Source organism: Choloepus didactylus, chromosome 3, assembly GCF_015220235.1.
Source record: "Choloepus didactylus isolate mChoDid1 chromosome 3, mChoDid1.pri, whole genome shotgun sequence".
In the NCBI taxonomy this organism is placed as follows: Eukaryota; Metazoa; Chordata; class Mammalia; order Pilosa; family Megalonychidae; genus Choloepus; species Choloepus didactylus.
In genome coordinates, this window is record NC_051309.1 from 9,084,225 (window position 1) to 9,107,272 (window position 23,048).

Consider the following 23,048-nt stretch of genomic DNA (forward strand, 5'->3'; position numbering starts at 1 on the left):
GCAGGCTCTGACTGTCTCAACCAACAGAACACAGCAAAAGTAAGGCTGTGCTCGTTTCTGGTCCCAGGCCTTAAGAGCTAACAGCTTCCACTTCCCATCTCTTGGAACACCTGTTCTGGGAGGCCTGTAAGATGCCCAACTGGAGAGAACACATAGAGAGGGAGAAGGGCTCAGCTAAGCCCAGTCTTCCAGCCATTCCTTTCAAGGCACCAGAGATGCAAGTGAAGCTACCTTGAGTCCTCCAGACCAGCCCTGCCTCCAGCTGAGCACTATGAGTGACCTCAGTCCGCACCTCATAGAGCTGAAGAAGTACCCAGTGGAGCCCTGCCCGAATTCCTGACTGACCAAATAGTGAGATAAAATTAAGTCACTAAGATTTGGGGGTAGTGTGTGATACAACCTGACTAGATATAGAGAGGCTTGGAAACTTTCCCATGGTCATACAGCTAATAAGGGGCAGAATTGGGATAGAACCCAGGCAATCTGATTCCAAGGCCCACACTCTTAACCACTACTCCAAATTACATGATTTGCTTCTTTGGTCTACTGCCTTCCTAAATACTTAACCTGGCCAAATAGTGGGAGAGAAAGCTACAGAGATCTTTGCAAGATATGAAATGGGGCAAGTAGAAGAACTGAAATCAAAACTAATGTTGGGGGGTGGTGGTGGGTGGAGGAGTCACGGGAAAACTTCCTGGAGGAAGAGACCTTTATGCTGAAACCCAAAAGTTAAGAAGTTTGCCAAAGAAGGAAGAGAGGAGTATTCCAAGTAAGGGGCAAAGGTAGTGGGAAGGCCAGGAATATCTGTTTCAAGTGGTGACAGCTTTGAATTTTCAGGGGGATCCAATGAAAAAAAATGTAGGAGAGCACAAGCAAGAACAAGGTACACGTGTGCCTTGCACACAAAAACGCCCCAAGCACCTGCTTTTGAACCTCTTGGCCATTCTCCCACCTCTGTAGGGAAATATTTCCCTCCTTGTCCATTCCAGTGAATTCCTTCTATTCCAGAACCAACACTGCTCACTTCCAGAGTGAAATTTTCCTGACCACCCACCCACACCCCCCCCCCATCACCCTAGGGTTATGTTTCTCAGGATACTTTCTCTATTTACATCTCCACTCAACTACCCTGTTGAACTTTCATTCATGCAACATCACTTAGTGGTTGCCCACTATAGGCCAGACTCTGCCTGGAGCACTGAGACTATCAACTTAACTTTACTGAGCACTTACTAAGGGTCAGGCATGAGCCGAGCACTTCCTGTGCACCCATTTATGAACATTCCCTAAGGACCGGATGAAATAGGTACTGCTATACCCCGTTTTACAGAGAAAAACAGAAGTCGCACAGTAACGAGGGAATATGTTAGGCTACGAGCTCTGCTGTCTTTCAGCACTACTAGGAACTACAGTGTAAGAGGGAATCAGGAACGCAGAGATGGGCAGCCGTGGGGAGGGAGAGGGACAGACGGGCTTCCTGGGGGGATGCCTTAGCAGTCCGGAGGAATGAGCAGGAGGAGGCCGGGTGAAGACCCAGCGCGGGGTTTCCAGGCCCAGGGGGCTGCACGAGGGAGAAGGCCCAGTTCCCCCACCCGGTCCTGCCTTTTGTGTCTCCTTTAACGTTCCCTCTGCCTGGCACAGAGGAGTCACTTGCTAACTCACGCTGGAAGCGGACAGCTCTCCCTTCACCCTCTCAGGGCCCCCCGAGGCGGAGGTGGGGCAGGGTGGGGCCCTGCCGGGCCTCGGGGGCCACCCTCGGGTGCCCGGCTTCCCCTTCCGGACGGCTCCCTCTTCTCCCGGGCCCGCACACCCTCTCGGAGGACGGCCTCCAGGCCCCGTGGCCACCTTACCCCCGGAAGCCGCTCCCTGCCCGGCTGCTGCCTCTTCACTTGCCGCCGCCGCCGCCGCCCTCACGCTACTTGACCGGCGCAGCGGCCACGGAAACACCTCGACAACGCCCCCTTGACCTGCCGGACCCGCCCTCCGGCTTCCGTTAGCGTCACTTCCGTCGGAATTGTGGCCACAGTGCGCAGGCGCGCGGGTCGGTTTGGTCGTATATTCTACGCGGGGAAACCCTGGAGGGAGGTGGCGGCCGCGCGCGGCGGCGGCGGCGGCGGCGGCGGCGGCGGCGACTCCACGTGTTCCCCGCGGCCGGTTGAAAGCGTTGGCGGGCGCTGGCTGAGAGGTGAGGGGGCGGTGGCCCGCAGGCCCAACGGAGGAAGTAGCGGCGCAGTGAGTGAGGAAGGGACGAGCAGTGAGGGCGAAGGCTGCATTCCCACCATTAGCGCCCCTCCTTCGACTTCCACACCAAGAAGGAGGGGAAAATCCATTCACATCTTATTCGGGCTGGGGAGAAGTGGAAGGAGTCCTGGACCTAAGGAGACCCATTCGTTCCGGTTTTAGAACTGAAAGTCCTGTCTCCCGGGAACCTTCTCAGTCCTGGGCAACCCAGGACCGCTGGACCTCGCTGGAGCAGGGCTTGCTGCATGTTGGGGGCCGTGCTCTTCTGAGTCTTGGGATTTCGGGACCCCAAGGAGGAGGCCTCAGGGCATCGTGGTTGAGAGCACGAGCTTAGCACCAGAAGCACTGTGTGTGACCTGATGCAAGTTACTTATCCTTCCTCATCTGCCACAAGGGAATGCTGTAGAACCTAACTCACAGGACCGTGGTGAGGAATAAAGGAGCACAGACATGTTAACCACTTGTGACCGTGATTGGCACATAGAGTCAGGCATTTTTTTTTCTGCAGCGCCCACCCCTGAGAAATGAGACAGGGTGTGTCCTTGCAAGCCTGCTTTCCCCGTGTGTATCACAGTGCCCTACAGGTGGTAGACTTCCCCAAATGGTTATGAATAACATGTCAGTAAGATGTAATAGTGTAATATTTCATGAAGGGATGCTGTTTAAAACAATGCTGGTGATGTGATGGGGGGAGGGCACTGGAACTTGGAAGTGGAGATGCATGGTTTAATTTCTCTGCACCTCTGTTTGCCCATCTGTTATGTGGAGATAAGTGTACCTACCTCCTAGGGGCTTTGCAAGGAGCAAGGGAGAAGTCCTGCGTGAATGCACATTGCCACCCTCCTCACCCACACATGCAAGGACTTAGGCAGGATGGCAACCATGTGAACTTGTCTGACCTTCCCGTGCATCCCATACCCTTGGTGTCTTGGAATTCTACTCCTGGAAGGGGCTTGGGGCTGGTCTAGTTGCCCTGACCCTTTGTTTCACAGATGGGAGAACTCGTAGATCAGAGGTGGCAGTGACTGGGGAGTGTGCTCGGCTGACAGGCCAGGTGTCATGTTGAGAGAGGTGGGCTGTTTAGGGGTGGTGATTGGGTCTGGGTCTGTGTGTGTGTGTTACTGTTTTAAGAATAATATATATATATATATTTTTTAACAAAAATTGTATCCGTTAAAACAATAAGCAATACAGAAATATAGGGGAAAGGTTAAAAAAATCATTCCAAATCCCATTCACCAGAATCAAACCCCATGTCATATTAACAGGGAACAGGCTGGTAGGTACCTGTGGAGTGGGGAACTAGAGGAGACAGGAATAAGACTGCCTCTGGAGTGAATTTTTGAAGTTGAATAGGTGGATCAAGGGTCGTATTTAAAGGAGCATGGGTTTGAGAGGTGACTGGATGCAATAGCATTGATGTGCAAATTAATAGATCCCAGCCCCAACACCTTGTGTCCTCACCTGTGACACTGATGGTCTCCTTGCCCAGTGCGGTTGGCCTTAGAATTAAGATTTAGGGTCCTAATGTTTTTTAATGGAAGTTTGTCTTCCGGAGTCCTTGATTTTTTTTTTGGATGAGCAACTGAAGGCTGTGTAATGGCCAAGCATGTGGCCAAGGACATGACAAGTCAAGATAGTGAAGCAGTACAATACGGACAGTGAACCCTATTGTTAAGGATGGACGGTAGCTAATAATACAGTTATAGAAAGGCTCTTTCATGAATTTTAACAAATGTACCACACTAATGCAAGGTGTTAGTAATAGGATGGTATATAGAAACTGTATTTTATGCATGATTTTTCTGTAAACTTCTCTTTAAAAAAAAAAAATGGGCAGAAGCTTGGGGTTGCCTCCTGGCCTTACAAACCACCTCTGTTACTTTCTGTGACTTCAGGTGACTTAACTTTTCCAAGCCTCAGTTTTTTCTCATGGGCGGTAGTTGTGTGATCATACCTGTCCTGCAGGTGGGGGGGTGCAGTTGTGGTTGTAAATGTGAAACACTAGAGAGCTGTTGAGCACGTCTCCTGTCATTCAGCCCCTCCTTGTCTTTTTCTCGGTGGTGGGAGCTCAGTAAATCAAACAGACAGACAGACAGCAGAAGGATGCATGGAGGACCTGGTCTAATCTGAGTGTGGGCATTCGAGTGTGTCAGGATGCCTGGTGCCCAGCAGAGCAGCTGAGGTGCACACAGCACTCAGTGAGTAATTACTGAATTGCGTTTTACAGGGTCTTACCTGGGACGAGAACCGTGTTGGCTGCCAACTGGTCCAAGAAGTGTTCTCTGCCAGTCATTCTCTTGTAACATGTCCACCTTTCTAGAAGGGAGGGCACACAGGGTTCTCTGGCTTTACTGGGATTGGTGCGTATGGCACTTAGAGTGGGGGGAGCACCAGGGAAAGGGGATGGGACTCTCGTTTAGGTCCATTAGAAATGCTGTCTTTTTGCACTTAGGGCTAAAGTTGAAATATAGTGACTGAGCCTGGGAATACAGGGTGTCTCAAGGGTCATAATGCAGTTTTAAGCTCTAATAACTTCAAAAGTATGAATGCTACCAGCTTACCAAAAACATCATTTGGAAGTTTAATTATTTAAATATTTCACATTTATTTAGTCTTCTGAAATTTGAATGATATTTTTAGTTTTTAATTTTAGGTTTGCTATTATCTTCAGTTAAAAGGACTGAACCTTCAAATGATTTTTTCAAGTTTATAGCATTTATACTTTTATTATTAAGCCTGCACTAGGACTGGGGCACCCTGTTTCCTGTGTAGTTAAGGTGCTTTTGAAGGCAGTTGGTGAGCTTGCTGTTCCTTGCACACACCCCCTACACACACACACACACACACACACACTCATGTTTACGCATAAATGGAAGGTCTTTCTGGGGAGTAGGTCAGGTGTGGGGTGTCCTTGTGCTCTGACAGGGAACAGTAAGCTCTTTAGAGACCTTATCTCATTAGGCAGGCAGGCAGATGGCTGTCCCTGTATCATGTCAAGTGTAAAAATGCAGCGATTACCCTCAAAATCCAAAAGCAGGTACTGAGAGACTGAGCTCCAACTTAAAACTGTCACATTTTTAAATGTGAACATATGTCATAAAAGACCAAATCAAACAGTTGGAAAAGCCATTTTCCAATGGCTGTGTGACCAGATTCCAAACAAAAAGCCATTTTCCAATGGCTGTGTGACCAGGTTCCAGTCCCTTCCCGAGCTGATGTTTGTGCTGTGTGGCCAGGTCCCAAGGGGCTGGCATGTTTTGCTCAGGTATCCCAAGCATCTCTGTCAACATCACTGGCTTCCTTCGGTTGACACTTTGTTTGCAGCTGTCTTTCCCAGGTCTTTAATTCCTCATCTTCATGATGGACTTTTCAGCAGGGAATCACCCAGTCTGACCTTGGGGCTTGTGAAACCCACTTCCCTGCTTCTCCTGCTAGATCAAGAAACAGAATAATCTTCAACAACAAAGGTTAGAGAGCTCTAAGCCGGATCTAAGTTTGAGGGGGTGTTTTCATTGTTGAATATTATCCTGAAAGTACTTTTAAAATTTTCAGCAGATAAATTGGCTTATTGCAGCTACTTCTACCTTGTGCTAATGATGGCAACTTGGTGACTAATTGATGATTTATTCTTAATCTTACACAAAGGGCACCTACAGACTATTTGATGACATGATGATGGCACTTGTTCCAGCCTTTGTTCTCCATTGTGAGGTGGAACGACTGCTCTTGTTATCTTTAACTCACCTTTGTTGACCATCCCTCGGCCTGTACAGAATGATGAGCAGAGAGGGAGCTGGGGCCTGGTAAACGCCACCCCAGCTCCCGAGGAGGAGTCTGTGACTAAATATTTACATATCTTTGCAATAACAAGATGAGACCCTGGTGGTTGTTGCGGCACATCCCAGGCAAGCTGTGTTTGCTTTGCTCTGCATTCAGTGCTGGGCTGTAGCTGACCGTTTGCCTCTCCTTCTAACCTACCCTAATGGCGAGATGAGGAGGGGATCGGGGCCAGGGCCTGCATTATGCATGTGGCCTGAGAGGTGGGCTGTGATCTGACAGCATCCTTGCCAGGCGATGGTCAGGCCAGGGTGTACCTTTCCATCCCAGGCTGAGTGGGCGTGAGCTCCCTGATCCCGACTTACCTGTGACCTCAGCAGCAGTCATGCGGAACATGTTAGCAGAGGAGAGGTGGTGATTTCCTGCATGAGTATCCTCTGGGAACCAAGAGTGGCTCATTTGTGCCAAAGGAACCTGGGATGAAATCTTTCCCCAGCAAATTGCATCTGTTTACTTGATCCTTACCTTTATTTTTATAATGAGGAAGACAGTTAATGCAGTTAAATAGTAGTTGTCAATATTTTTGCTGTCAAATTTACTTATAATGCAATACTCCCTTAGAATCCAGTGACTAAAAAAGTATATAACCATAGAAAGTTCCTATGACTCTTGTAATGCTTTTAGATGACTATATGTTTTGTTGTGCAAAAAAAAATAGCATTTCTGTGAAATTCTGAAATGGTGGTTATGTATATGTGCAGGTGAGTTTTCATGATGGGGCGTGCTCGGAACTCTGGCATCCCTGGATTTGTCCTTCCCTCCCATCATTCAACACTCAAAAGGTGGGAAACCGGGAGCTGCTTCCTTTTCTTTCTGGCTAACTGGAGAAGTCGTAAGAAGGAGGCCCCTCACCTACTCCTAGCTTACCCAGGCCAAGAGGCATGGCCTCATATATTAACAGCTATGGATACATAGTAATGCCTACGTGAATGTCTTTACTTCTGTAGAAACTGTTTCTAGATAGACCTCTTCACTTTTTAAACCTCCCTCATTTCTTACCCTGCTCCTCTTATTTTATTTGACGACCTGGAATACTTTGCAGTGCACACCTTAATTGCAAGGCCTTCTATTAAGTTATACGTATCTGTCTTAAGGTTATTAGAGAAAGTAAGGTAATTCACTTACACAACCCGAAAGCTCTCATCTTTAGAGCTGCCTTCCACATTTAAATCTTGGTTCTGCTACTTGGTGACCGTGGGCAAGTTACTTAGTCTCTCTGTGCCTCAGTTAACCTCATGTCAATTGTGAACAGTCGTTCTCTCATAGGATTTCTAAAGGATCCCAGCACATGGTGAGCACTCAATAAATATTAGCCATCATTATCATTGTTGACGATAGCTTTACTTACAGAGGTGGTAGAGGTTTATGTAGATTGCTAATCAATTTTGATTCTGTTTATTTGTAGCTATTTTCATATCGAGTTATGATTGAAAACTTGGCTGTAAGAATCACTTTGTGAATAGAAGTTTCAGTTTACAATGATAATTGTCATTTTTCTTTTTTTAGGACAAGATTCAAAACCGGTTGTGAAGAGAGACTATTAAATCATTTAACTAAAAATGGTATTTTTTACTTGCAATGCATGTGGTGAATCAGTGAAGAAAGTACAAGTGGAAAAGCATGTGGCTATTTGCAGAAATTGTGAATGCCTGTCTTGCATTGACTGTGGTAAAGATTTCTGGTAAGTTCCTCATGATTTATGCAGATGCATAGTAAGTGTCCAGACTAGTTTGGGAAGCCCTGCCCCAAGTTTAAAAAACTAGTGGCAAATTTGAGGAAAGATTTTTTTTGAAATCTTGTAGGATCCATTAATTAAAATTGGTGTGATTCCTGAAAAGGTGCATTAAAAATCTGTTTGCTTTTTTAGGGCATGTTCAAGAGAAGCATAAGGGAAGGGGAAGCGTGGCGGCAGTAGGGCATTTGCTCAGTTGGGCACACACGCTCTGCCCCATTGCCGGAGTGCCCACGCCCAGCACGGGGCTGTGGGGAGTAGGGGCTAGGCCAGTGTGGCTAGGCCACCCTCCAAGTGATGTGCTCACAAACCAGAAAATCACCGTATTCTCATGGAGGGACGTGTCTGGTGGCAGTGGAGCCCAGGCTGTCCCTAGATCATCGTGGTGGCAGTGGCAGTGAAGCTGCCGCTCCAGGCCCCAGCAGCATGCTGGAAGGAGACACTTCCACTGAGGTGTGGGGGGTGAATGACATCTCAGTGAAGGTGGGGAGTTGGGTGAGGGGCAGGACCCATCCTGAGATGCTCACATACCACCCTTAGGGCGGGTTACTTGCAGATGACTGATCTCTGCAGTTTTATGTTGATTCCCAAGCAGCTTCCGAGGGTTCAGGCGAGAAGCTGGCTCATGGCTACGTCTGCCCAATGTCCTGTGTGGTTTGTGGATGGTATTTGTGGGCATCCATTTGAGTTTCATTCTAGAGAAGCGAATTTGCAATTTTTTTGGAAACTGATAAACAATTTGTTCATACCTAATCCTAGAAGGAAGTCAGATATATAAAACAGGAGAAAATGGGGTTGTTGTTTCTAATTAGGGGGACATTGCCCCTACAACCCTCAACATTTCCCTGATGAACCTCATAGAGTTTTACAAAGATTGTATGAAATAAAATCAAGTCTTCTTTTCCAGTACTCTGAGATCCAGAACTATGTAGTGACCTGATACTGTCATATTATATCAGGTTTTAAATTTATTCTACATCTGATTATTAATCGCCTACTGTTACCAAGAAGTCAGATTTTCATAATTTAAGATAAAGCTAACCTGTTGCACAGACTTATTTTCTTATTCAGTATATAGTCACTTACGACTAAAAAAAATGATTTGTGTTAATTTGGTTTAAGATATTGGTATATAAAAGAAGCCAGAGATAAAGGTCACATATTGTATGATTCTATTTGTATGAAATAATCTGGAACAGGCCAGTCCGTAGAGACAGAACACAGATTGGTGGCTGTAGGGGCTGAAGGCAGAAGGGAATGGGTCTCCTTTTGGGGTGATGGAAATGTTTTAGAACTTCATAGAGGGTGGTCACACAACACTGGGAATGTACTGAATGCCACTGAATCAGTCACTTTAAAATAGTTAATTTTACATTATGTGGATTTCGCCTTGATAGAAAAGAAAATGATGGGTGACAAGTTTAGAAGTGGGCTCCATTGAACAGCGTAGAGGAAGGGAGTGTGTGGTCTGATTAGGTTATAAGGCTTGTGTAATAGGCGGGGGGGGGTGGCTATTCGTGGACAGTCGTGGAATAAAACAGTGGGGACTGCAGAGGGTCAAAGGGGAGGACTTGCTTTACCCAGAGCCTCCAATCTGGGTGTCAATCTAATGGCCTAACTTTTTATCACTTTAAAGGGGCAATGACTACAAAAACCATGTGAAATGCATAAGCGAAGATCAGAAATATGGTGGCCGGGGTTACGAAGGTAAAACCCACAAAGGTGATATTAAACAGCAGGCGTGGATCCAGGTTAGTCTGCCTAATCCGTTGAGTAGCTTCCTCTGACAGCTTCTTTCTTTAAAGCCTCATAGACTAAGAATAAATCGGTCACCTGGGCAGATAAGATCTGGAAACATCCTATATCAGGGTAGACTGAGATTGAGCAGCCAAAACTTCTCGAAAAAGAGTTCTTTATTGTTCTGTTGATTCTATGCATTTTATTTTGCCTTTAGTCCATGTGTTTCACAGATTTCTTGCAGAAGTACTTTAGAATTCTTGCTGGCTTTCCCTTGGAAAGAAACTAAATGGACGCTTTCTAATATCTGCTTCTAGTGGTAATGAAACTTTTAAAACTCAAACCACCTTAATCTGTCATGTCTCTTTCAGTTATCAAAATCAGCGAAAATAGAGTCTGCCAAGTGCAGTTGAGAAGCCAGTGAAATCTTTCATCTTAACTAAGATATTTCAGGTGGTAGCCATCAGCCACACTTGGGCATTGCATTTTAATCCACCCAAGTACCAGTTGACATTCCTAGACTCCTGAGGTTGAGGTGTCTGCACGTATGAATTCTGTCTCTATTGTTATCAGAGCTTGAATGAAATCCTCTAAAGAAGGGTCGGCAAACTACAACCCATGGGCCAAATCTGGCTCGTTGCCTCTTTGTAAATAAGGTTTTATTGGAATGCAGCTGTGCCCATTCACTTACGTTTTGGCTGCTTTAGTGCCGCAAGGTCAGAGTTGAGTAGTTTTAATAAACTGCATGGTCTGCACAGCCTAAGATATTTACTCTCTGCCCCTTTACAGAAAAAGCTTGCCAACCCATTCTGGAGTGTCAGGCTCCAGCAGCTGTGTCACCATTTTAAAAATCAAGAGCTTTACTTCTGGTTTTGTCCTCGTCCACTGGTTGATTCTGTGTCTGATTCCCCCCCCTCCCTAGTTGACATGGTTAACAAATGGACAAGAGTAAACGTGTTCCACTGGGAGAGTAAACTGGGCCTTCCCTGGTGTCCTGCTGATGGAGAGTAATTTGAGGGTTTTGTTCTTTTCCTTAAGTCCCTTAAACTTCTCATTTTAAAAACTAGAATTATGGAACCCTGTCGGGGGGATCACTGCTCCCAATTGCCATTTTATTAGTAGACAGGTTGTTTTGAAGTCATGAATATGGTAGCAGGCCCAGAATATTATCCCTTGGAGGGACCCTCCCTTCTTTCACAAAGTGACCTGTTTTTTTTTTTTTTTTTTTAGTCTTGAGAGTTGCTTGCTTCTTTGATCTGACTTCTCCCCCACAATTCTGGAAACCCTCCACCCCATCTGCTCTGTTCCCATGTTCAGAGCTGGCTCCTCCCAGCCTCCCCACTTTATCCCTGACACTCTGCTCTGCTGCTTCTCTCTCTTTTTTTTCTGTTAAGTTCAATAACTTTATCATTTTGATTAAAAAATAAGCAGACATTAGTTTATTTAAAAAAAAAAAACACTCAGGCAATACCGAAAAAATGTAAGAAAGCAACACACAATCCAAAGCCAACCAGCAGGCAAAGACTGATGTTAATGTTTGTTGCGCATCTTTCCAGACATCTCTATGCTCAGGTGTGGATGGTGGATAGATGGGCGGGGAGAAGGACACAATCACTGGGCCACGGTGTTTTCCCTCCAAACTTTGTCACCAGTGCACTGATGTCTTCTGACCCTGCACATGGCTCTGAGAGTGCTAAGCCAGTCTGGTGTTTCTCTTGTTCATTTTTATCATGGTTTCTTGGTTTTTGTTTTTTGTTTTTTTGCCTGGATGCCTGAAGAAGCTTTTCTTTATCCTTGCCTTAGAATTCTGTATCAATTTTTTCTGTTTTGTTTATTTAGCAATTCAGTTACAATTATTTCCTAATCCAGGGAAATTTTCCTGCATTGTATTTGTTTAGCAACTTTGTCCTTCTGCTGGCCCCTCTTTGATCTTTGACTGTCCATCCTGTCTACTGTCCTCTCTAATTTGAATAATTACTTTTCTCCTCTGCCTTCATTGTGATTTCCATAAGCATTTCTCCAGCTCCTTAGTTTGATTTCCATCTCTGCCTCTATTTTTGCTATTTAGGATGACTTATTAGATGTTAGTAGTGTTGGCTTGGTCCTCAATTTATTTCTTGGTCACTACCTTATTCATTTTTGCCTAATGGTTTGAATCACTTTTGTTTTATTATATTTATATTCTTAATCATTTAACTGCATGAAGCACTCATAGGGGCTTTGCTATTACATCCCATTTTCTTTTGGCTTTGCCTCTTTATCTATGTTCTGCATGCTATGTTTGTTATTTAGAAGTTTGCATTGTTGCTTGGGGTTGCTTTCCCTCCTTTTCTGGGGCCTGTGGAGGTGGACAGTCTTGGATCTGGTTTAGGGCAATCCATGCTTGAGGGTTAGACTCAGCCATGTCCTCTGAGATACAGTTAAATGGCCTAGTACCAGAGCTCACTCCACCCAGCCATGGATGTCTTCCACTCCCCTTAGTTTAGCACATTATTCTAGAAGAGAGCAAGCCTTGGTACTTCTTCCCAGGCTCCAGAGAGTATGTAGCCGCTTTAAGTCTCAAAGGATTTTCCTTCATTTTTCCTGGCGCTCTTTGTTGACTCCACTTCTCTCCAAACAGGGAGAGGAGTAATAGGAATTCTTAGGACTTTCACAGTCATCTTTGTTGCTCAAGACTACTGCAGGGTTAAAGATAAATAAAGAAAATCACTTATTGGTTACTTATGAGAGCACCAGGTAACCAAATCATTAACATGAAAACCAGTAAATGAGAGTCAAGTATTTATACTTCCTATACTATACAAGCTATACTTCAGGACAACTGAATAGCTGAAGAGTGCAAATTTATGTTGATAGAAATATATTTCAGCTAATAGAGAATGAATACTAGAATTAAAATGCTTCATTTTTCAATCTCTCATGATTATGTGCCTGACAACACAATCTATGGAGTAGCTTGTCCAAAATAAAGAAACTGAATCTGAGCCTCTAGATCTGTCTACACCCTACAGGGGACACAAGGGATGCCAGGAGTTTCTCAGTAGCCTGTGGGAAACTCTGGAATGAACGATCTGGACAACAGAAAAAAAAGAAACTGAAGGATTAAAAGGAGAGACCAATAATAAATCCTAATGCAGGGACTTTTATTTGGATCCTGATTAATGTAGTATATCTGAGATCATCAGGAAAATGTGAATGTTGCTGGGAATTGCTACTTTTTTTCGGTATGATGATGCTGTGGTTGTATTGAAATGAAACAGAGACTGTTTTTTACATAGATGTCCTGATAGATTTAGAGAGGAAATGACAGATATCTTGGATATAATCAGGGGAATTGGTCTTGGGTAAGGGTATAGATAAAACAAGATTGGCCATCAGTTGATAATTGTTGAAGCTGGGTGATGGTTATACAAAACCACACATACTTTTGTATGTGTTTAACGTTTTCCTCAATAAAAAAAATTTTGAAAGGGAATTGTCCCAAGCCCAGGACTGTTAAGAAGAACAGAATGAACTTGAACCTGTGACGAGGGCCTCCCTTGGGAGAGGTTCGCGTGGAGCTGAGTGGCTGTACCCAGGGCACTGTTATCCAGCAGACCTGGCCCCTGCTGTTGACCTGCACGAGGCCTGGGAGGGTTTCTGCTCAGTTTTCTCATCTCTAGAGAGTAAGTGAGATTACAGATGGACAGGTCTTAGCACAGCCTGGACACAGTGAACTCAGGGATGGCAAGGAGTAAGTATTTCCCTGCCAAGGCTCCAGGAGTCTCTAAAGAGAGTAACAGAGGGAAATGGGTTGCAAATGGGTTTGATACTTTAAGTTGCCTGAGTAAATTTGGGGTAACTGTGCACCAGGCTAACTGACACTTCAGCTTCATTTGTTCTCTAGCCTTTGCATGTTGATACAGCCTAGTGATTAAGAGCAAAGACTCTGCAGCCAGGCTGTCTGAGTTCAGATCTCCACCCTGCCACTTAATTGCTGAGTGATTACAGACAAATCATTTAGCTTCTCTATGCTTCAGTTTTCTTATCTGTAAAATGGGGCTGATCTTAGTACTTACTGCATAAGTGGTAAAAATTGAATGAGCTAATATAGGTAAAGCCCGTTGAACAGTGGCAAGGAATAAGTGCTACATAAATACTAGGGTTTTTTGATGTTATTATTTTTATAATCTGGAACTATTTATTAACTCTTTCATCCTATTTTGATTTCACTATTTCTACTTACAGCCATGCTGGGAGACGTTTGTCTTATTGTTAATCTCTATAATTTTAAACATGATTATAAAATCTGGGCTTGAAATGTGCACCTTCTGTCCAAGGCAAGGACACTTCAGCTTGGCTTTCATGGAACTCCTGTATCTGTTATTTATTGTGTTTACTTTCTCTTGTTTCTTTTTTTGTAGAAAATTAGTGAATTAATCAAAAGACCCAATGTCAGCCCCAAAGTGAGGGAACTTTTGGAACAAATTAGTGGCTATGACAATGTTCCAAGGAAAAGGGTAAAATTTCAGGTATGTATTTGATGTAATTCCCAGATGGAGGAGTCATGGTCCTGGTCCGGGACTGAGCGTGCTTATCCATCAGAATGTGTAAGTGGCTGTTTTGTTGTCATTCCTTACAGAATTGGATGAAGAACAGTTTAAAAGTTCATAATGAACCTATTCTGGACCAGGTGTGGAATATCTTTTCTGAAGCTTCCAGCAGTGTAAGTCAGATCTAATTTAGATGTATAGCATGGCAAAAATGATCAGCAATAATGAAATGGGAATGTCTTATTTTTGGAGGTCAAGATAGCCTTCTTTTTCAGAAAGCCTCTTTGTGCCTTCATTTATGGGAAGGAATAGACTGAATGCACTGCAGAGAAGATTTCCTTATTGTGCAGAGAAAGGTATTTAATTCCAATGTCTGTAAGGGTGCCTGCTATCACGTAGTGATCGGTTTGGAAATCAGGCAGCGGGATGTACTGGGAAGAGCAGTAGCCTCGGATTTCCTCCAAACCTGGTTTGAGCCCCTCCTGGGCCATTTGCCAAATGTTTGACCTTGGGCACGTTATTTAGCCTCTCTGAGCCTCAGTTTCTTTATCTTAAAAAAAAAAAAAAAAATAAGAACATTCATTTATTCAGTTTTTACCAAGTGCCTGATCTATACCAGGCCCTGAACAAATAAATAAAACATTAGAGGTGGTGATAGTGTTATGAAGGAAAATAAAACGGGGTGAGGGCGTCCCGGAAAGCCCCTTATGTGATATAGTAAGTATTGTAGAAAACCTTCCATCCCAGTGCCCAGCTCATACGGTGGACATTTGATAAACGTCATTCTCCTTTCCTTCTGATGGAGGGATAATTTCATTTGAGTGATGGACTCAGCTGCCTGTCAGCCAAGGTGGTTTGAGAATGAGAGAAACTCCAAATGTGAAAAATACATACAAAATTTGATAATTTTAGCCACATTGTTGGTTACATTGAAACTTTCCCATTAGTTCAATTGCACTTTGTTCCTATTTGAAGACTTATATCATTAGTAGTTTTTAAAAAGCAGTGCGGTCAGACTGGCCTTTTATTCTACTTTAATTGGTGGAAGTCAATTTACTTTACATAGAATTGTTTTGGCAGCAGATTGGGATCAGAATGGAACTTTATCTTGGCAATATATCCAGTTGTGTCTCTTTTAGAATATACTAAATTTGGAAACCTTGCAATGAGTCTTTTAATTGGCACATATGTGGCACCTATTTTTAAGGGTTATTTCCATCCTTTTAATTAATAATTGAAGATTTGAAAGTCTTCTTAGTTCAACTGCAGGATTAAAGCAAGATTTTTCTGGTATCCCTTTTCAGCTGTGTACATAATAAAGATTAAATGAAATAATCAGTGAAAACAGCTCATGGTAAACTCTGAGAGCTATAGCTTTGCCTTTGCCCAGTGACCTTCTTCACGTCCCTGTCCCAGTTCTGTGAAGAGTGAAAGGCTCCGTGGCCTCGCTCGTTCTCACCGCAAGGACGTCCCGTCCTGTGGCTGCGCCAGGCTTAGGTTGGAGGCTTTTGTCTCCTTCCCAGCTGTAATAATTGTCCTCCTTTGTACACGTCACTGGGGACACACTCACAGGACAGAGTCCTGCCCTTGTGGAGCTGCGTCCTGCCAGGGAGACCAACAACCACATGTGAACATCTGGGGGTGTGCTGTAATGTGAGGGTGTGATGGGGCTATGAAGAAACAGAAGGCTGGAGAAGGGGCCGGAGAGTAAAGGAGGTTCCTCTCCAGGAGAGAGTGGGTCGGTGAAGGCGTCTCTGGGGAGAGCCTGAGACCAGCTGAAAGAAGGTGGGGACGAATTATTGCGTGGCTGCTGGTCGGGGAGTGTGTGTCTCCCCCACTCCCTCCCTCCCTTCCAGAGGCCTGAGTGTGGATTTGGATGTGGAGGGAAGGCCCCAGCTGGAGACTTGGTCTTAACTGGGTGGAAGGGAGACCAAGGTCTGAGGCACTCAGTGCGTATATTAATATCTTACATAAAGATACAAACACAATTGTGGGACAAATATGAGCTTTCTTTGTCCCCTTCTCCCCCGAGTGTATTTCTGAACTCATCTTCTGCCTTCTTCCCCCCATGTGCCTGAACAACTTGGCTTCTCCAGCCACTACAGAGAAAACTAGGTAATCCATTTTCTAAATGCTACTTTTCCAGCCACAAGTTGAGCATTAAGATCTGAGTGAGGCATGGCTGTCATAGTTCTTATTCTATCATAAAGGCCTTCAGTGGAAGCCAGTCCTTCTTTATTTGGACAGTTTTGAGGAAAATAATTCCCTGCTTGGTACCTACAGTCTCCCAAATGTGTAGGAAGGACTGAAGCAGCCCTGGAGCTGTGGCCATGGGCCCTCCCCCTTCCCCTCCAGAGGACCCATTAGGGCTTGTAGAGCAATTAAATAAATTGCTCCATGTTCTCTCTGGAGAAGGAGCTGGGGCAGAGTCTGGGTTTACAGCAGGGAGTGGGACTGGGCTCTGCTGAGGTCATTTTCTTCATTAGGATCTCCATGCTGATTTTATAAAGTAGTGCAGCAAATGGGAAGTTTGTCTTGTTCCAATGCATGTAGTTACTTAGCTCTTTGTGGTTTCTTCTTTGCCCTTCTTTCACACTCTTCTACAGGGGGGTCCCTGACCGCTTCTTTAAGGGTGACCATCTAATCTAAATTATGATGGGGGTAACATCACCTTTGTCTGGGGTGTTGGAGTTTACAGACCCCTCAGGTAGGTTGGGCTGGTTTATTGAGCATCTGCTGTGCTGAGCATGTGCTATACCTTTGCTCGTCTTATTCTTATACCAACTGGATCAGGTAAGTATTACCTTTCACTTTACAGATGAGGAAATATTCAAAGCGGATAAATAACTTGCCCTAAGTCACCTGGCTAGTAATTAACAGAGGTGTAACTTGAATCCAGGTCTGCAGACATGTCATATAAATCCAGTGGCTTCTAACAAACCTAAGAGCTCTTCTTTCATAAAAGAAAGGCAAACAGTGAGTTGAAATTAAACGTGTGGCCTGAGTGATGTAAGGATTTGTCGCTTTCCCAGTAGAAAGGAAATTGCAGGGGCTGTGAGTTGGGGGGAGCTTGTTCCATTTTGTACATTTACTGCTACATTTTAGCTGTTGGGGATGGGGAGCACAGTTATAAAATGGTAAGTAATAAAACCATTTTTCTTGAATAGTTTATTCATAAGTAGATGCAAGCAATGATGTGAACATCTGTGTCTGAAATGAGTACTCATGTGTTTCTTGGTTTTGCTTAATATGAAGGAGCCAGTCGGTAGGGAGCAAGATAAACAGCCACTCAAGCCGGTGGCCGACCCGCGTGCAGAGCTGGCTGCCACGGCCCCAGCCTCCAAAACCGATGAAACCACCGAAGAGCAGGCAGAGGTGAAGAAGAATAAGAGGGAAAGGAAGGAGGAGCGGCAGAAGAAGAGAAAAAAAGAAAAGAAAGAACTAAAATTAGCAAACCAGCAAGAAAACGCAAGAAGTCAAAAGCCTAAAAAGCACAAAAAGGGGCAGGAGGCTGAGCTTGAGGCTGAAGGTGAGGAGACCCTCGAGGCCAACGGCTCAGCAAAGAAGAAAAGCAAGAAGAGGCGCAAGGGGGTGAGCGAGGAAGACCCCGACGAGGAAGAGACAGAGCCGGGTGCCGGGAGAAGAAAGCGGAAGCACTCTGAAGGTACGTGGCTGGCTCATGCTCTGTGGCTTGTTAAAAACGTTTTTAAACTGCACATTAGGGGCATATAAAACCAGTTAAACCATGCATTTGGAACCCAGTAATGGAAAGAGGGTGCGCTTTGGGATCAGGCTGACCAGGGCAAGTGACTCCGTCTCCCCACTTCCCATTTATTCTCTAAATGAAGGTGGTAAAACCCACGGGGCTGGATCGCTTAGAGAATAAGCAAGCTGGGGGTTAGTGCTTCCAGTGCGTATAAGGCACTCAGTAAATGAAAGCTACTGTCATAAATGCAACTAGATGTATGTACTTTTTTTTATCTTTCTAACTACTTAGTTGAAGTAGATTCTAAAAAGAAAAAGATGAAGTTCCCAGGACATTCTGAAGATGGAGAAACGGAAGACCATGAAGCTCCCGTGAAAGGTATCGTGTTGTCATCTTAAAAGCACTGCCCTCCTAAGAGTGGGGAAGGGGCCAAGAGAGGTCCCCCTGGGGAAGGAGGAGGGGAACCAGGGACTTTCAGTAGGGCCTTCCTCAGAGGGAGCATGTGTAAGGATTTGAAAACAAAGTAAGTTCTCTGGGTGAGTCTCCAGAGTAATGAATGAGAACAGGGCCTATGGGTCCTTCTCCCAGTGTCTCCGCCTCTTTCTCACCTTCTCTCTCTCTGTTTTCCTCTCTTTAAGAAAAAAGGGGAAGCTGTCTGGATTGGAAAATATATACTATCTTTGGGATTTAGAATAAACCCATACGGCTGTCCACAACCCTGCTCCCTCTCCCCCTTCCCCACCTCCCTCACCTGCCCCTCTTGCATTGCCCTCCCGTAGGTACCCTAAGGTCCAGCCAGACCTGACCATGCATGCTCCCCATCTCTGTGTCTGCCCCTGGTGTCTCTTTGGTTGGAGGAACTCCGTGGCCCCCCTCCCTCCCTCAGCCAAGCTGTCTCCTTATCAGAATCCAGTCCCTGGCCTTCGGGGTTCCTCTCAAATGCTGCCTCCTCCCAGGCCTCTCCTGCTCCCTCAGGCCTGAAGCATGCTCTCCGGGGAAGCAGGAAGCTCTCACCCTCTGCCCTCCTGGGTCCTGCCGGTCAAGTACCCACGGAGTCAGATGGGGACCAGAGGTTTTCTTAATGGTGTTGGGTTGGCTTGAGCGCTAAGTCTGAACTACAACCCCCACCAACCCCTGACCCCCCCCCCCAAAAAAAAAGAAACAACCACCACTTCACTTTGTATATATGAAGTTTATTTTTTTAATTGAAATTTTTATTTGAGAAAATTGTAGATACACATGCAGTTGTAAGAACAAACAGATCCCCTTCTCCCTGCTTCCCCTAAGGCTGCCTTGCCCGTCAGCAGTATGTTGTCACAACCAGGACATTCCATCACCACAAGGATGTTGTCCTTTTAGAGCCACCCCCACCCCGGCCTTAACCCCTGGCAACCACTGATCTGTTCTCTGTCTCTGTAATTTCCTTATTTCAAGAATATTATATAAATGAAGCCTTTTACGACTGGCTCTTTTCTCTCAGCGTAGTGCTCTGGAGATTCATCCAGGTTGTGGCAGGCATCAGTATTTTGTTCCTTTTTATTGCTGAGTAGCATTCCACGGTATGGCCGGACCACAGTTTGTTGCACCATTCTGCCATTGGGGGCATCTGAGTTTTCCAGTTTCTGGTTGTTATGAATGAAGCTGCTATAAACATTTGTGTACAGGTTTTTGTGTGAACACAAGAGTTCATTTTTTTCTGGGAAAATGTCCAAGAGTACAGTAGTTGGGTGGTTAGTTTTTTAAGAAACAAACTGTTTTCCAGGATGGTTGTATTCTTGCTAGCACTGAGGGATCCAGTGTCTCCACGTCTTACCAGCACTCGGGGTTGTCACAATTTGTTATTTTAGCCATTCTGATAGGTGTGAGGTGATAGCTCTCTGAGGTTTTAATTTGCATTTCCCTAATGGCTAATGATTCTGAACATCTTTTCATGTGTTTATTTGCCCTCTGTGTATCTCTTTGATGAAAATGCATGTTCATTTCTTTTTCCTCTTTTCTAACTGGATTGTTTGGGTTTTTTACTGTTGAATGTTGAGAGTTCTTTACATAATCTAAATATTAGTCCTTTGTTGGGATATGTGGTTTGTGGGAATTTTCTCCCAGTCTCTAGCTTGCTTTTCATCCCCTTAACATGGTCTTTCATAGAGCAAACTAATTTTGATGGGGTCTAATTTATGAGTCTCTCTCTTTTGGCTCATGCCATGGTAATCAAGTCTAAGAATTCTTTGCCTAGCTCTAGATTCTGCAGATTTTTTTTTCCAAGTTGTTTTTCTTAAAATTTTATAATTTTACATTCAAGTCCAGGATCCATTTTGATTTCAGGTGTGGGACTTAGGTAGTGGTTCATTTTTTCTGCCTATGGATGTCCAGTTGTTCCAGCACCATTTGTTAAACAGGCTATCTTGCCTCCATTGAATTGCTTTTGCACCTTTGTCACAAATCAGTTGGGCATATTTGTGTGGGTCTGTTTCTGAATTCTCTATTCTGTTTCCTTGATCTACATAGAAATGTCTGTCCATCTGCCAAAACCACACAGTCTTGATTACTGTAGCTATATAATAAGTCGTGAATCACAGACTGATTCCTCCTGTTTATTACTTTTCAGTATGGTTTTAGGTATTCTAGTTCCCCTACTTTTCTACATAAATTTTAGAATAGACTTGTCTATATCTACAAAAAATCTTGCGGGGATTTTGATAGGAATTGTGTTAAATCCATAGGTCAATTTGGGGAGATTTGACATCCCTACTATGTTGAGTCTTCCAGTTCATGAACACGTTTCTTTGATTATTTAGAACACTGATTTTTTTCATTGACATTGCGTGTTTCCAGGATAACAAGGCTGTATGTGTTTTATTAGATTTACACCTATTTCATGTCTTTTGAGCAGTTGTAAATGGTATTCTATTTATAACTTCAGGGTCCACATGCTCATCGCTAGTGTATTGAAATAATGGATTTTTGTTTGTTTATCTTGCATTCTGCAACCTTGCTGAACCTAACATTACTTCTAGGAGATAGGTTTTTTTTTTGTTTTGTTTTGTGTTGTTTTTGTTTTTTTGGTAGATACCTTGGGATTTTCTATGTAGGCATTCATGCCATCTGCACATAGGGACAGTTTTATTTCTTCCTTTCGCTATGTATGCCTTCTAAATCCTTTCCTTGCCTTATTGCACTGGGTTGAATAAGAGTGGTGAGAGTGATGTCTTTGCTTTTGTACCTGGTCCTAGCAGGAAAGCATTAAGTCTTTCCCTTTTTTAATGTTATCTGTCGGTTTTTTTGTAGCTGCTCTTTATCATGTTGGAGAAGTTCCCCTGTATTCTTATTTTTCTTAGATATTTTGTTGTGAAGGTATGTTGAATTTTTTCAAATGTGTTTTTAGCATCCATTGATAAGATTGTATCATTTTTTTTTCTTCAGTTATTAGTAATGGTGGGTTACGCTGTTTGATTTTTTAAATATTGAACCAGCCTTTCATCCCTGGAATTCGATTTGCTAATATTCGGTTAAGGACTTTAATGGCTATATTCATGAGAGATATTGCTCTTGTGGTGTTCTTTTTTTGTACTGTCTTTGTCTAGTTTTGGTGTCAGGGTAATACTAGCTTCCTAGAGCAGCTTGTCATTCTTCTTCCAAGGTCCCCAGCCACTCAGCCTTCTTTTCTCTCCCTTTCAGAGTTTAAGTTTGTTTTTCATATGGTACCCAGGGTTTTTAGTTGTGCTTAGAGGAAGGACTAGAGAAAAGTACATCTACTCCATCTTCCTGGAAGTGGAAATCCTCTTGTAAGAGGTTGTGTTTTGTTTTGTTTTGTTTTTTAATTCCACTGCATAATAATTATTTGTGGTTTTCCTCTTACTCAAGTTTAAGTAGCTTTGCTCATCTTTGTCTTGCTCACTATGCTTAGACAGTCCCATGATCTTAGTGGATGCTTTGTACATCTTTCTCGAGTTCATCAGATAAAGCTCTTATCTTTTTATAGGCATCTGTAGTGGTGATGGCAACAGGGTATTTATGTAACCTGCTTCCTCTGAGAAGGGGAATTATTGCTTCTGGGGCCTGTGGTTGGACAGAGCAAGTAACCGCCACAAGGCCCCGAGGGCCTCCTGCGTGTCTGAGGGGTTGGTTTATTTCCAGGGCAGCAAATAGACATAGCAGAAATCGTTTCTTCACCCTCTGGTAATACAACAGGACAAGATGTCTTACATGCTATTTTTTATGTTATAGGTAAATTTAACTGGAAGGGAACTATTAGAGCAGTTCTGAAACAGGCCCCAGACAATGAAATAGCAGTCAAAAAGCTAAGGAAAAAGGTATGTGTGTGAACAAATCCAAGTATAATGTAATCGCTGGGTGAAATTGGTTCCTTATTTTAAAATGTACAGTTTTTTTTAAATTTAAAATACTAGAAATATGTGTGCATGCACATGTGTGTGTGTGTGTGTGTGTCTGTCTCAGTGACATACCTATTCCAGGGAGCCCCTCGGGACTTGTGGGAAAGGATGGGGCAAAATCCCATACCACTTCTTCAGCCAGGGCAGTTCCTACATTTGGACTTATTTATGAGATTTTGCTTGAAGAGAGGCTTTCATTTATGTCATTTTTTAATTAAGTCTGATTGTTCTAGATGTTTGGCTACCTTTCGCTTGTTCCTGAGCAATGGCTTCTTTTTCTTTTTGTTTGTCACTTTTATCCGAGTGTGACATATGTCAGACGGGCTCAGCGTGTTCAGCTGGATGAACTCTCGGCAGCTGTGCACACCTGTGTGCCAACATGGGTTTCTTTCAGTTTTTGCCATTGGTCTACTTCTGGATTAAAGAAAGAACATTTTTACCAGTAACTTTCCAAGACAAATACACCCACTTGATGTTTGTTTTTCTTTATGAAGGTTTTAGCTCAGTATTACACGGTGACGAATGAACATCACAAATCTGAAGAGGAACTTCTGGCCATCTTTAATAAGAAAATCAGCAAAAACCCCACCTTTAAATTATTAAAGGACAAAGTCAAGCTTTTGAAGTGAACATTTTTATAGTCTAGTAATCCATTCTGTCATTGACTTATTCCTGTCACTACTGTTTTTAAAACATGTCATGAATTATAGCAACACAAATTTGCTTTCCAGAGCTGTATTTTTAAGTTAAGGAGAAAATATATTTTTTGTAGCGCTGTTATGAAAAAATAAAATATATTCTTGTCCAAAATTCTAAATTTGTAGTGGTAAAGATTATTGTACTTTAAAAAATACTTTTATCTGGGGAAA

General features: G+C 43.7%; 2 protein-coding genes across 5 annotated transcripts in view; one reads left to right on the forward strand and one right to left on the reverse strand.

Moving 5' to 3' along the window:
- Window positions 1-1,957, reverse strand: part of ZBTB49 (zinc finger and BTB domain containing 49) — a 40,363-nt gene extending 38,406 nt beyond the window's left edge. The window contains exon 1 of one of the 2 annotated variants that reach the window (XM_037829389.1): window positions 1,851-1,902. The gene's annotated coding sequence lies outside the window, so the exon portion shown is untranslated. Of the gene's footprint in view, window positions 1-1,850 lie in introns of both variants that reach the window. The other variant, XM_037829390.1, reaches the window with a different exon arrangement.
- An 85-nt stretch (window positions 1,958-2,042) lies between these two features.
- Window positions 2,043-22,996, forward strand: LYAR (Ly1 antibody reactive). Of its 3 annotated transcripts, none has more exons than XM_037829391.1 (9): window positions 2,043-2,185; window positions 7,588-7,762; window positions 9,450-9,564; window positions 13,954-14,061; window positions 14,172-14,255; window positions 17,338-17,746; window positions 18,080-18,166; window positions 22,013-22,098; window positions 22,674-22,996. In XM_037829391.1, the coding sequence occupies exons 2-9, from the start codon at window positions 7,641-7,643 to the stop codon at window positions 22,806-22,808; spliced, it is 1,146 nt and encodes a 381-aa protein (XP_037685319.1). In that variant the 5' UTR covers window positions 2,043-2,185; window positions 7,588-7,640; the 3' UTR covers window positions 22,809-22,996. The 3 variants fall into 3 exon arrangements, with proteins under 3 accessions (XP_037685319.1, XP_037685321.1, XP_037685320.1); XM_037829392.1 differs by lacking the exon at window positions 2,043-2,185 and adding an exon at window positions 2,260-2,668; XM_037829393.1 differs by lacking the exon at window positions 22,013-22,098.
- Window positions 22,997-23,048: the final 52 nt, after the last annotated feature.

Coding starts and splice junctions, on each gene's coding strand:
- LYAR (XM_037829391.1), top strand. CDS start 7,641: ATGGTATTTTTTACTTGCAATGCATGTGGTGAATCAGTGAAGAAAGTA. Junction 14,062..14,171: donor GGAAAAGGGTAAAATTTCAG/GTATGTATTTGA, acceptor CATTCCTTACAG/AATTGGATGAAGAACAGTTT. Junction 14,256..17,337: donor TTTCTGAAGCTTCCAGCAGT/GTAAGTCAGATC, acceptor CTTAATATGAAG/GAGCCAGTCGGTAGGGAGCA.